The sequence below is a fragment of the Capricornis sumatraensis genome, chromosome 7 (genome assembly GCF_032405125.1).
Source record: "Capricornis sumatraensis isolate serow.1 chromosome 7, serow.2, whole genome shotgun sequence".
NCBI lineage: Eukaryota > Metazoa > Chordata > Mammalia > Artiodactyla > Bovidae > Capricornis > Capricornis sumatraensis.
In genome coordinates this window covers 46,975,989-46,990,134 of record NC_091075.1, presented here as the reverse complement: position 1 = coordinate 46,990,134, position 14,146 = coordinate 46,975,989, and the positions used below count along the sequence as shown (strand labels likewise).

At 47.8% G+C, this 14,146-nt stretch overlaps 1 protein-coding gene across 1 annotated transcript in view; it reads left to right on the top strand.

The window, feature by feature from the left end:
• Window positions 1-678: 678 nt before the first annotated feature.
• The window catches only part of CCDC149 (coiled-coil domain containing 149), a 115,470-nt gene continuing 102,002 nt past the window's right edge, over window positions 679-14,146 (top strand). The window contains exon 1 of the mRNA XM_068975119.1: window positions 679-765. Within this exon, the coding sequence (XP_068831220.1) occupies window positions 718-765 (48 nt within the window). The 5' untranslated portion in view covers window positions 679-717. The remainder of the gene's footprint in view (window positions 766-14,146) is intronic.

The window sequence follows — 14,146 nt, the reverse complement described above, 5'->3', positions numbered from 1 at the left end:
TCCACTTATGAGAAAGTCTCAGTTTGATGTCACTGTCTTCAACATCTCTTTTGACACACATTAAGCTTCCTATTCAGAGCTTTAGCTTCTATTTAGAATTCATTACCGTTTTATTTTCAGTATTTTTATTTGTTTTATTCCTGACAGCTGATAATTCAAGAAATAAATAGAAACAGACATTAGTAACTTAAAACTACGTTGAATATATAATAACACGTAATTCATTCATCCATAGGTTCGACAAATATTTGCAGGGCACCTACTATGTGCCAGGCCCTGTACCTAAGGTTTATCAGGGAAGGAGGCAACCTCCTGCCCGAGTGGGGCTTACATTCTAGTGGTGGGAGCCGTGATGGTGGTCAGGGAACGGCTGGATTTGGGGATTTACTTCTTGTAGCGGGAAGCCGAGCCACCTCCCGCCTGGAGAGCGGTGGTCAGGAGTTTCCCGCGGCCTGGGGCGCGGACCACCGGGAGCGCGGGATCCGGGCCCGCTCGGCGGTGGCGGTGGCCGGGCACCCGGCCTCGGCTCCTCCTCCTCTTCCTCCCGCGGAGGCTGACGTTGAGTCAACAGCGCGGGCGGCCTCCGGAGGCGGCGGCGCGGTGGCTCGGAGGTGCCGGGCCCTCTCGGGGCCGCGCGGGGCCCGGGCGGCGACGGCGGCGGCCGCAGCGGCGGAGGAGGGCGGCGTTAGAGAGGCCGGCCCTCGCCGGGAGAAGGCCATGAACGGCGACCGGACCGAGAGCGACTGGCAGGGGCTGGTGAGCGAGGTGAGGCCGAGGCGCCGGCCAGGCGGGATGGGCCAGGCCGAGCGGCCGCCAGCCCCGAGCCCACGCCCCCCACCCCCGGGTGGCCGAGCCGGGCGGGGACTCGCGGGGGGACGCGCACTCCCTGGCCTCGGCTCGCTGCCCCCGCGCGTCCTGCAAGGTGCGCGGTTCCTTCCGCACTATCCCGTCTGTCCGGGCGCCACTTTCTCCCATGACAGCTGGTGCCAGCCTTTGGGGAGGGCCCTTCCCTCTGGGCAGGGCTTGGCCCTGGATTGGAGAGAGCAGCGCGGATCCGGGAGTGGGAGCCAAGCCCCACCTGCCTTCTCGGTTACCGCTGTTTTGGAGCCAAGCGATTGGACGCCCAGTGCCGAAGCGGAAAGGTGGTTGCTAGGGGGGGTGAATCCGGGTGCCGTGACAGGCGGAATCACCTGCGGCAGAGGTTTGGGGGAGGGAGGGGAGATTCCATAGGGTCCTCCGTAGCCTTCATTCATTCAGGTTCAGTTCAGCCGACATACATTTACCGTGGGCCACCTTTGTGTAAGGTGGCGGCTGCTGCTGCTGCTGCTGCTAAGTCGCTTCAGTCGTGTCCGACTCTGTGCGACCCCATGGACTGCAGCCTACCAGGCTCCTCCGTCCGTGGGATTCTCCAGGCAAGAGTACTGGAGTGGGTTGCCATTGCCTTCTCCAGTAAGGTGCCTGGCTGCTTATCAAAGGAGTGAAGCACTAGTGCAGAACTCTCTGTGGAAGCAGAGAATGCCCTGAGCCCGGCGCCGCCGCACCCCGCCCCCCTGCCCCGCAAAGATTTTGTTATAAACACCCCTGGGGTCGGCTTTTGCGCTACTATGAGATTTCCCCTTCAACCCACTCTAAGAATTTTGGGGCCTGACTTCTCCAGGTGAGAGCGCGGTGCTGAGGTCTCACAGGTAAATTGCTTCTCCTGACTTACCATTATTTCTGATGGCAGTTAGTCATGTACCCAGCCGTGCTGATGATCTCCCAGCAATTCTCCGTTCTTTCCCTCCTGAGGACCATCCCCACCGGCAAGGCCAGCTTGGGCCTCCTTTTTTCTTAATCCTACCGTGTACCAGTCGGGGCGCAGTGGTTTGCTGTCTTCCTTTCTTGAGTATTGGAGGGGAACACTTGTACCGTCTTTCCCCTTTAATCATTTCCTGGGCCTCCAGCTCAGTCTAATAGCCGTATTTAATGTCTAGTGTGCAGAACATTGTATTTCTGAAGAGGAGTGGGCTGTCAAGGCTTCAGGTGTCAGGTTTAGCTTGCCCACTCTTAGTCTGTAAGCAATAGCTGCTCAGGATTATGATACACTGTTGTGTATCTCCTCTGTCAGGGACAGAGACTGGAGACCTTCTCTCTTGGCCCATGGAGAATCACACCCAGCAGTGGAGGAAGCTGGAGGTGCTTCTTCCTGGAAGTCCAGTGCTGAGCTCTGAAATAGCAGAATGTTCACTAATCCAGCAAATACTTGTCGAATGACTGTTAGGAGTGAGGTACATCGCTCTGTATTTGGAATGCAGTGGCCGAGAAAACAGACAACCCCTCTGCCCTCAGAGAACTCCTTAAGCATATATAGTATAGTGTGGGAAGAGTGTCACACCGCAAACACTAAGCGAATCCTAAAAGGTGGAATATGAAGGATGTGAGACCAAAGAAGGAAGTACTTCCCGGCATGGCTGTCCTGGATCCAGGATGCCTCTACGCTGCACCGACCACGTGGTATTGCAGCCTTCTAGTCTCCCCACTAGGCTATGTGTTTCATTTGGCTTTGTTCCAGGTGCCTACACACTGAGCTCCATACACAGTAGGTCCTCAAATGTATACTTGGAGAATAAGTCAAGGTCGAGAAAGGGGTCTTTCCAGAGTTTTCCTGCCTGTCCTAGCTGTGTATCTCCAGGGCACTTGCCGTCTTGCCTTCAGACATTTATTACAGCTAAGGACACAGGGGACCCACAGCTCGAGGCTGTGGGGTGTGGAAATGAATGCAGAATGCTTCCCAACTTCATAATAGCCAAAAGCTGTTCCTTGAGTCCATCCACCATGTATAAGGTAGAAATTAGTTCTATTTTACAGATAAAGAAACCGTGATTCAGACAGGCTAAGGAACTTGCTCAGAGCCTCACATCTGAAGGGGGCAGAATTTGGTCTGTTTGACTCCAGAGCTCAGGATCACTAGGCCACGCTTTGTGTCTTAATCACCAGTTCATCTGTGTGTATCTTCGCCTAGAGAGCAGGTTCTCGAAGGGAGGGGTCTCTGTCTTATTCATCTTTGAATCCTCAGCAATTGGATACGTATGCTCAGAGTACGATCTACAGGTTATCAGAGGCATTTTGGGAATAAAAAGTACGAAGAGTCAATGGAATTTGGGAAGGAAATGGAAGTTTATGGGTCTCTCCCCAGATCCAATGTAGTGCGTTGAATTGTATTCTTTCCACCATGTATATATCTAAGTCTTAATGTCCCAGTAGCTGTCATAACACCTTTTTGGAAACAGGATCTTTGCAGATAAAATCAGCTAAGGATCCCAAGATGAGATCATCCTGGATTTAGGAAGGGGCCCTAAATCTAAGGACTGGTGTTCTTAGATTCGAGACACAGAGCTGCAAGGCAGAAGGCTGTGGGGAAGCAGAGACACAGAGAGAGGAAGCCCTTGTGAAGATAGAGGTAGAATGGGGAGCTGGGCAGTGACAGCCCAGGGGATGCCAAGACTGCCAGCAGCCACCAGCAGCTGGAGGAGGCTTGGAGTAGGTTGTCCCTCAGAGTCTCCAGAAGGAACCAGTTCTGCCAACACCTTGATTTTGGATTTCTGGCTTCCACAATCGTGAGAGATACATTTCTGTGTGAAAAGCCACCCAACTTTCAGTGATCTGTTGTGGCAACCATGGGAAACTAATTACCTTAATGTATGAAAGTGCCAGGGCTGTAGCCCCCCCCAAATCTGCTTGCCTCACAAACAGGGCTCCCCAGGTGTTTCCCTGACCATTTCTTGCCCATGGGTGTACACTGGGTCTGGTGTAGAGACATCGTCTGGGACTCACACAAGGAGGATTCAAAGAAGAGTATGGTCAGTGGGTGGGACTTCCCTGGTGATTCAGTGATAAAGAATCCTCTTGTCAATGCAGGAGACAGGGGTTCAGTCCCTTGGTCAGGAAGATCCCCTGGAGGAGGGCCTGGCAACCCACTCTAGCATTTTTGCCTGGGAAATCCCACGGACAGAGGAGCCTGGCCGGCTACAGTCCATAGGGTCGCAAAGAGTCAGACATGACTTAGTGACTAAACAACAGCTACAACGGTCAGAGTCTAATGGTTTTGAAAGTGACTTTGGAAGCCAGTGGGAGGAACTGGGGAAGATGTCACCAGACATGTAACCCAGATCAAATGGGCTTTTGACAGGCGCCCACCTATTTCTGCAGATATCCCTGGCCCTACCTCCTGCCCTGAGTCCACACCCTGTCGCCCTTCCTGCCCAGGGCTCTGTGCTCTCTTTCAATCAGTTTGCTTCCCGGTTTGCCTCTAGAAAGCAGTTTTCATTTAAATGACCCTATAGAGATCAGTTTTATTTTCATATTTTCAGTATAACAAGCTGAAACTACAGCCTTCTCTCAGGCCCTGAAGTAAACACGGCCCTCATGCATGTGAAAGAAGCGTGGATGCTCTTCTATTCTGGAAAGTAAATGTCTGGGGAGGGGGAAACCATCTTCTCATCACCACCTGAGGTGAGCTTGCAAATACAAGAGGACATCTTGAAATGCAGTCGTGTAGACAATCCATAACTTTATTTCTAACATAAAAATCCTGGTCATCTGTCAGCTGGCTCCCTATGATAAACCATGCCCAATTCAATCTTGCTATTTGAATTTTGGTTAATTAACTAGATAGCAATCAATCCTGTGTTCCTTGAGCATGTTATATATTCAGTGACCGGGTGTGTGTGCTCAGTCACTCAGTCCTGTCTGACTCTTTGCAATCTTATGCACTGTAGCCCTCCAGACTCCTCTGTCCATGGGATTTCCCAGGCAAGAATGCTGGAGTGGGTTGCCATTTCCTCCTCCAGGGGATCTTCCCAACCCACGGATCGAACCTGCATCTCCTGCATCAGCAGGCGGATTCTTTACCACTGAGCCACCTGGGAAGCCCTGTTAACCCTGGGCCTCTACCCAAAGTTGAGCCACTGACATTTGGGGTAGTGAAGTAGAAGAGGCTTACAGTCTGAGCCTGTGGTTAAGCGTGTGACTTTGGGTCTTGTTTGTTAACTGAGATCTGGACCTACGTCATGACTCTACTTCTTTTTTGGTGCAAGTGGTCAAAAATCCAACCCAAGGAAGTTTATCTCAGAAGGAATTTGTTGACTAATATTGTAGTTTGAATAGTGTCCCCAAAAGATACGTTCAAGTCCTATCCCCTTTCCCTAATCCCTGTGAATGTGACCTATTTTGGAAATAAGATCTTTGCAGACGTAATGAAGTTAAGATGAAGTCATTTGAGTGGGCTCCTAATCCAATGACCAGTGTCTTCGTAAGAAGAAGGAAATTGGAGTGCAGAGATGTGCAAAGAGAAGATGATGTGAAGACAGAGGAAGGAAAGCTGTGTGATGACAAGAGGCGAAGGTTGGAGTTACGCTGCTACAAGCCAAGAAATGCCAAAGAGTGCTGGTAGCCACCCGAAGCTAGGGAGAGGCAAGGAAGGGTCTTCTTCTGGAGTCTTACTGGGGAGCCTGGCTCTTCCTACACCTTGATTTTACTCTTCTGACCTCCAGGACTATCAGAAATTAATTTATGCTGTTTCAGGCCACCCAGTTTATGCAGTTTGTTAACAGCTGCTGCTGCTAAGTCACTTCAGTCGTGTCCAACTCTGTGCGACCCCATAGACGGCAGCCCACAAGGCTCCTCCGTCCCTGCGATTCTCCAGGCAAGAACACTGGAGTGGGTAGCCATTTCCTTCTCCAGTGCATGAAAGTGAAACGTGAAAGTGAAGCTGCTCAGTTGTGTCCGACCCTCAGTGACCCCATGGACTGTAGCCTTCCAGGCTCCTCTGCCCGTGGGATTTTCCAGGCAAGAGTACTGAAGTGGGGTGCCATTGCCTTCTCCGTTGTGTTAACAGCCTCTGGCAAACTAATTAGCGAACTAATACAGCTGAATCATTCCAAGATGGTGTGGCATGGGGCACAGCTGGACTCAGCCCTCAGACCACTCAAATGGATGCTTTCTCTCCATCTTTGGGTCTGCTTGTTGCCTGGTATCACCCTCCCATCCTTCAAGTCCAGAAGGAGAGACAGAAACTCTCAGGCCAGAGGTCCCATAAAAACTCAGGAATCACTCCCTTTGAATCTACTTATATCCCTTACCTGCCCTGGCGAAGTTGCTCAGGGGTGTAATGATCTGTCTGGGGTCTTGTACATGGGCCCCTGCCCAGGCCACATGGACTTTGAGTGGACTGGGGCAGTGGGACTGTTTGCCAGAAGAAGGGGAATGGAGGTTGATAGAATCACCACACTGTGCAACTCCTCCAAGTCTCATTTCTCTCATCCTTAAACAGAATCGTGAAGTGCATGCCACATAGGTGCTCTTACTGTGAGGCTCCAATGAAATCATGCTTGTTAGTGCTTTGTTCTCTTTGTCAAGCAGTAAGTGTTCAGCCAATATCAGCGTAGTGAGGGTGGACCTCAGGATACCAACTTAGATGTCCAGGAAACAAAAACTTCTTTATTTTGTTATAACATTTTAATTTTGATTACAAAGTCCCATCGGAAGGGGAGTGGAAACATAATCTGGATTGGAGTCACGCCTCTTCCTGAACTTGTATTTGAGTTCTAGAGGGAGTTAGTAGTATTTAGCCATTGTAAGTAAGTAGTGTTGACTAGCATATCACCCCATTGGCAGGAGTGATGGTGTGGAGGGGCACTCATCTGGTCTAGACTGTTCTTGTTTAGCCATACTTTCCTTATTTCAGTCTAGTATCTGGTCACTGGTCATGGCTGATCACTGTTGTACCCTCCCTTGTTCCCCTCTTCTGGCCCTTTGGTGTCTGTGCCACACCCATGCTACCCTGGGAGTGTGAAGAGCAAGGTGGTATACTGCTCCTTCACTCCCCTGGGCATGGGGGACTTTGCTCTCTTGCCCAAGGTGGGTAGCTTTGCTCATGTTCTGCTGTCCCTGAATCACTCCTGAACTAAGGAAAACTTTGAGAAACTATGGTGCAATTTTCTGCATAGACATACCACACCACACCAAGCTGGGTCCAGGGAATTGGGGATTATTTTTACTTCCTAAGAAAGAAGAGTGTATTTGTTAGGGTAAAATCTAAACCACTTGAAAAAGATACCTACTCCCCAGTGATATTTAGGTCTTTTTTGTGTTACAATATGTGGTCCAGTCTAGGAGGACAGCCCTGCTCCACATGTTATTTAAAAACCCAGGTTTCTTCCATCTTGTTTCTCTACTGTTTTTTGAGGGGGTGATCCTCAACTGTATAGTTAAAGCTGGGTGGTTGCCATGATTTGTCCCAACTCATAAGTAGGGGAAAGAGAGAGAGAGAAAGGGGAAGCTCAGGGCAAAGGGCTTTTCTTTAATTAGGGATGCTCTGCTTACTTTTCTTTAATTAGGGATCACTTCTTGTACCCCATTGGTCTGAGCATCATCACATGGCTACATCTAGCTGCAAGGGAGGCTAGGAAGTGTCATCTTAAGCTGGATGTACCCAGCTTAAATTTGGGAGGGTTCTATTTAAAAGTCAGAAAACACAAACTATAAAAGAAAAAAAAAGGGATAAAATGGGCTTTATTACAATTTTAAAAGTCTACTGTTTGAAAGACTCTGTTAAGAAAATGAAAAGACAAACTGACGGGGAGAAATTTTGTGCATAACACGTATCTTATATCCAGAATATATAAAGAAATCTTATAATGCAATAGTAAGAAAACAACCTAATTTTTAAAATGGGCAAAAGAGTTAAATAGACACTTCACTGAAGAAGAGATTCAAATGGCAAATAAACATATGAATGGATACTCAGCATTACCAGTCATCAGAAAGATGTGAATTAAAGCCACAGTAAGATACCACAAGGGGCTTCCCAGCTGGCTCAGTGGTAGAGAATCCTCCGGCCAGTGTAGGAGCCACAGGAAACATGGGTTTGACCCCTGGGTGGGGAAGATCCCCTGGAGGAGGAAATGGCAACTCACTCCAGTATTCTTGCCTGAATAATCCCATGGACAGAGGAGCCTGGTGGGCTACAGTCCGTGTGGTTGCAAAGTAGACACATCTGAGCGACTGAGTACACACACACGCAAGATGCTACAATACATCTATTTGAATGAAAAGCAGACTCACACACACAAAAATGGAAAAACCAAGTGTTGACAAGGAGGCAGAGTGACAGAAAGTCTCCTGCGTTGCTGGAGAAGTATCAAATGGTACGACCACTTTTGGAAACAGGTTTGTAAGTTCTCATAAAGTCAAACTGACACCTAACCCAACCCAGCAGTCCTGCTCCTAGATGTTGATTCAAGAGAAATGAAGACGTGTGTCCACACAAAATCCTATATGTGAATGTTTATTTCAAATCCTATATGTGAATGTTTATTTCAATTTTATTATAATTGCTGAAAACTGAAAACACAGCAATGTTCAAAACTAGTGAGTGGATAAATTGCTACATCCGTGTCATTGCTACAGCCTGATTAGTGTTAAGATGGAATGGACTACTGATGCATGCAAAAACATGGCGAGTAAAAGAAGGCCCTGGCTGTAATATTCCACCAAGATGAAGTTCTTGAAAAGGCATAACTAAAAGGACAAAAAGGCCAATCAGTGGTTGCCGGAGCCTGGAGTGGGTGAGCAGACTGCCTGCAAAGGAACATGAGACAGCTTTTTGAAGTGATGAACATAGTCTATGCCTTGGTTGTATTGATGACTGGATGACTATATAAGTTTGATAAAATCCGTAGATCTGTATGCCTCAAAAGAATGATTTTCTCCTCTATGTAAATTTTACCTCAATAAACCTAAATCTTTCAAAGGGAGGGGGAATGGATATTCAAGACAGCTATTGCTATAGAGAGATTGACTAATTCCCACTTACCACATTTCTGTCACAACTAGTTACACCCCCACATACAAACCTCAGGCCTGCTGTTCTTACTGTGTTCTCCCCACACCAGGGTGATTAGTGTTCATTCTTAGACACTCACTGATATCCAGGCCCTCTCCTCCCTTGCACTCTGTCTGCCTTTTCTCAACTGGAGATCTTTCCTAGTCTTTTGGAGGACCATGGGGGAGGGAGAAACTGGAGAGACTCTTCTGTGCTCTGGTGTCTTAAGGATCAGGCTTTCTAAGTTGAAAAGTCAGATGCTTTGCTTCCAGTGTTCTGCGGAGCACTCTCTTCCTTGGAGCTTGAATGCAGACTGTCTGGCTTTTAAGAGGGAAAGGGATATGTGGGGAGAAAGGGGGAGGGGTTACAGGGATTTTGGATAGAGTATCATTTAATATTTCAAAGCATCATTCATATTGATATCATTATTAAACAAACAAGCAGTGCACAATAACGAGCAATTGATCTTAGATACATATACAGGCAGTTGGTGAGGCTTGAAGAAGTGGGAAACGTCGTAAAGGAGAATTGGAACTGAGTCCCTCACCTTTGAGTGAAGAGGGCGTGGGCGAAGGTGACAGGAAGCAGCCCTGAGCACTGAACTGGTGGTCGGCCTTTGAGGAAATGCTCTAGCTAAAGGCTAAAACTAGTGCATTGAGGTCGGAGAAGGCAATGGCACCCCACTCCAGTACTCTTGCCTGGAAAATCCCAGGGATGGAGGAGCCTGGTGGGCTGCAGTCCATGGGGTCGCTAAGAGTTGGACATGACTGAGCGACTTCACTTTCACTTTTCACTTTCATGCATTGGAGAAGGAAATGGCAACCCACTCCAGTGTTCTTGCCTGGAGAATCCCAGGGATGGGGAGCCTGGTGGGCTGCCATCTATGGGGTCGCACAGAGTTGGACACGACTGACGCCACTTAGCAGCAGCAGCAGCAGTGCATTGAGATATAGCAGAAATGGAGGTTGGATGGCCAGAGTAGACCAGATGGCAAACAGCTTTAAAAGAAGACAGAAGGCTGTGCTCTGATGTAGCTGGCAATAGTCACTGAAAGCTTTTTCAGCTAGAGTGTAAGTTGATGAAAATACTTGGGAAAGATTGGTTTCCACTGAACTCAACAACCACTGAGCCTTTGTCATTCACAAGGCACTGTGCCAGGCAGTAAGGATATAAAGACAAATTTGGTAGCTGTCCTCAAAATCAGGGCAAGATAAGTGGAGATGAGCTACCAGCAATCTAGTCTTTTCTGTCACCATCAATATTCCCAATTACCTCTATTGCACCTAAGTTATACCATTTATCATATGGTTCTTTAACCAACCTTTGACTTGCCTCTGTCTCCACTGGACCCAAAAGATCTTGAACTCCTTGAAGGTAGGGACCATATGTTATTGTGACCTTAGCACTTGCCACTGGACCTTGCCCTTTGTAGATACTCAATGAATGTAGAATATGTGACTGCTTAGATATTTGAATAAATAAAGTGATAAGAGGATACAGCATCAGTGAGGATTAGAGAAAAAAGGATGTCTATGAGATAGATTTTAAAGGAAGATACATACAGGATTTCATAGCCAAGTCGATTAGGAAGATGCAATAGAACGAGTCCAAGATGACCCTCAAGGTGTGGCTAGAGAGTGGTGGTGCTGGGTGTGACAGAGAGGTGGGAGGTGACCAGGTCTGGTGAGAAGTGGACATGTTCCCTGTAGAATTCTGCATTGTTCTGAGTTTCCTGGGAGTGCTTGAACTCCTGCAAGGCAAGCTTAGTGCTTCCTGGGAACATCTTTGATGAGCAGCTATCTTCCTAGTGGCAGGCTAATTTCAGAGTAAGTTTATTAAAATTAGCATGTGGGGGAAAGTGAGTACAACTGCTATTTTTAACTAATAGGATTCATATTCTCTCCTGTGCAGGGAAATTCGCATCTGTGCTTCTAAAATTGACAATTTCTACTCTTATTATGTTAAAAAATTAATTTAGTGACTTTCGCATTGAATAAAATCCATTGGCTGAAGATTAGAAGACGAGTTCGGCTAGTCCCTGAATGAAAAATGACCAGAGCGAGCCAGGTTTCTTACCCACCGCCTGGTTTTCCACCAATAAAACCATAGTGGGGCTTTGGGCACTTCCTGGCAGAGGACTTTGTGGAGTTGTGAGTTTCTCTCTCTCTGGTCCTTCAGGGAAAATGGTGCCAGTGGTAGTAGATACCTGGTACACAAGGAACACAAACCTTTAGCAGATGTTTTATTTTGAAGTGTTCCTATTTTTATTTCACCTCTCCTAGTCTACTTTATTTCCATTATCTTATAGTATCCTGCTGTAACAAACATCTTAAGTTTGTTCAAGATATCAGATCTTTTTCAAGCCAATATACCTTCTATACAACTAGCCTATTAAAATACCTTAAAAAAGATGCCTCATAAGGTGCTCTTACTCATGGAACTTCAATGGATCGGCATTACCGGGTATCTGAGACCCACCCCAAGCTGGTCTTGACCTATCTTTCCAGCCTTATCCCTCAGTTTTCCTCATAGATTGGCTGTTCCAGCCAAAGTGATCTGTTCTCTGTTCTGACTTATGCCTTATTATCCTGACCTCAACTGGGTGGGTCTTCCACTTCTTCGCTTCTGACCAAAGACAGCCTTTAGCACTCCTCCAAGGTGGGAAAGATGCCCACAGCCCTCGTAAAATTCACCCATGACCATCTGAGCTTGAAGTGAGCTCTTCATCATGTTGCCTTATGTAGTACAGGTTACAAACTACTCGTGTAGAACTGCCAGCTCCCTGAGAAAGGAAAGGCCCTTCTCTGTGTGTGGATCTTAACTCTTACACAAGTTAGTAAGCCCCTAAGAGGAGGAACTGTTGCCCACCTGTGCTGAGGTAGAAGACTGGAGCTCTAAAATGATGAGGCTTTATGCTATGGCTCAGGAGGTGCAGGGCCTGAGTGAGAATACTGAGAGAGCGTCCCTCAAGTGACCTAGTTCTGGCCCATTTGTAGGGCCTCGACTTTGGTTTCACATTCTCATTTATGGGGAGAGACTCACGGACGTGCCTGCCCACCTAGTTTATTGTTGACAGACATACAGGTGGGGGGTCACTGACATCAGGATGGATCCATCACTGTGTTAGATTGGTCAGTTGGCATGTTAGCATGAAAGAAGAATGAAACACAGCCCAGGGGTCTTTCAGTGGGACATATGGATCACAGAGGAGAAGGTAAGCATTCAGCGTAGCAGATGCATAATCAACATGGTTGTGGGCAAAGCCTTGTGCTCTGCAGGGAAATTCATTTGGATTGGGGGATTGAGAAAGGTTTTTGATGAGGGTGACTCTGGGACCAGAAAGGTTGGTAGGATTCCTATAAGTGGAAATGTAAAGAAAAGGTGTTCTAGGCAGAAGGAATGGAGATAGTGTGCAGAGGTGGTAAAGCACAGGGCTTGTTTGGGAAATCCCAGATGTTTTTTTGTGATTAGAGACACACATCAGGTACTGTTTGTTGGGCTGACCTTGAATGCCCAGAGAGTTTGGGGGTCCTGAGTGGCCTTCATTCTGAAGACGACTCAATGGGCATGACTGTACACCTTAAAAGGGAAGAGCTTGCCTGGGGATGAAGGTTGAGCAGGACCCACGAGGCCCCCTGGACCCCCACCTGCACCTGGAAGGCATATTTTTCTGCTTTGATTTTTGTTGTTCAGTCGCTCAGTCAGGTTCAACTCTTTGTGACCCCATGGACTGCAGCACACCAGGGTTCCCTGTCCTTCACCATTCCCTGGAGTTTGATCAAACTCTTGTCCATTGAGTCAGTGATGCCATCCAACCATCTCATCCTCTGTCATCCCCTTCCGCTCCTGCCTTCAATTTTTCCCAGCATCAGGGTCTTTTCCAATGAGTTGGCTCTTCACATGAGATGGCCAAATTATTGGAGCTTCAGTTTCAGCATCAGCCCTTCTGATGAACATTCAGGATTGATTTTCTTTAGGATTGACTGCTTTGATACAATCCCTTAAGAAGGACTCTGTGCCACCTTTTCTACTAACCCCTCATAGCCCAGGTTCTCGTCTACTCTTCCTGAAATGTTTGCAACACCCTCTACTATCCTCTTTTTTCCATTCAGTTACTAGAGTTGGCCTTCCAAGCACTGAAATGATTTACCACTACTTTGCCGAGAGTTCTCTGATGGCTTCTGGGGTCTGTGGAGTGAGAGGCATTCCTTAGGTGATCTCCGAGGGCCTGCTCTCTCCTCATCTTCAGTACCTCCTATGTACCCCTATGCCACCACTGGTCCCAAGCTCTACAGAACTCCTGTTACCAGAGCATTCCATGCCCTGAGGTATCTCTAAGCCTTTGCTTGTGTCCAGAGATTACCTCCTACTCACACTTTAAGGCCAGCTCAGATGTCATCACCTCCACTTGAATTTCCTTCCTCCTGTGAATCTCAAGAGACTGAGAAGTGAATGATGGTATGTTTCAGTTGGGAAGACAGTGTGGGAAATGGTGAGCTGGATAAGAAGGCAAGGCAGTGGGGTTCTTGAGGATAGGGACCTTTGGAGGGGTGAGTGGTCAGGTGATCCTCGGCAGGTACTTGTGGAAGGAAGGAAGGGATGGGGGGTAGGAATGAAGGAGGGAAAGACAGTTCACTGTGCCAGTTTCCACATTCTCTTTGAAGCCAGCCCTACTTGCCTGCTGGTGTACCCGACTTCCAACCTCTCCCCAGGCTGATCATGGTTCTGAAGGAGCTGGGAGGGAATGTCTACACGGCCAGCAAATGCCTGGTGTTCTGGGCAGCTTGCCATCTCAGGCTGCAGTGGCTTACATAGGTCATCAAGCTCCGCCACTACATAACTACACTGTTGTGTTCAGTCACTAAGTGGTATCCAGTTCTTGGCGGCCCCATGGACTGCACCACACTAGACTTCCCTGTCCTTCACTGTCTCCTAGAGTTTGCTCAGACTCATGTCCATTGAGTTGATGATGCATAGATATGTAGCTCCATGGACTTAGACAAATCTCCTGATTTGTCCAGACCTCAGTTTCTCTGGATTACAATGAGGATGATAATACCTGCCTTGTGCCTCTCACCTAAGATGAGAATAAAGTGAGATGATGTACGTGAGAGTGTGTTTTTAATTTTTCTTTATTTTTTAAAGTCCCCCACTTTCTACTGCCAAGGAGGTAGTCCTGTCCTTGCCTTGGCTTTAGGAAAAGCCTTCCCAGGGCTTCAGAGATGCTTTAGCAGAGGGTGGTGATGTGTCAGCTGCTGGCTGTCAACATGATGCCATTGAAAA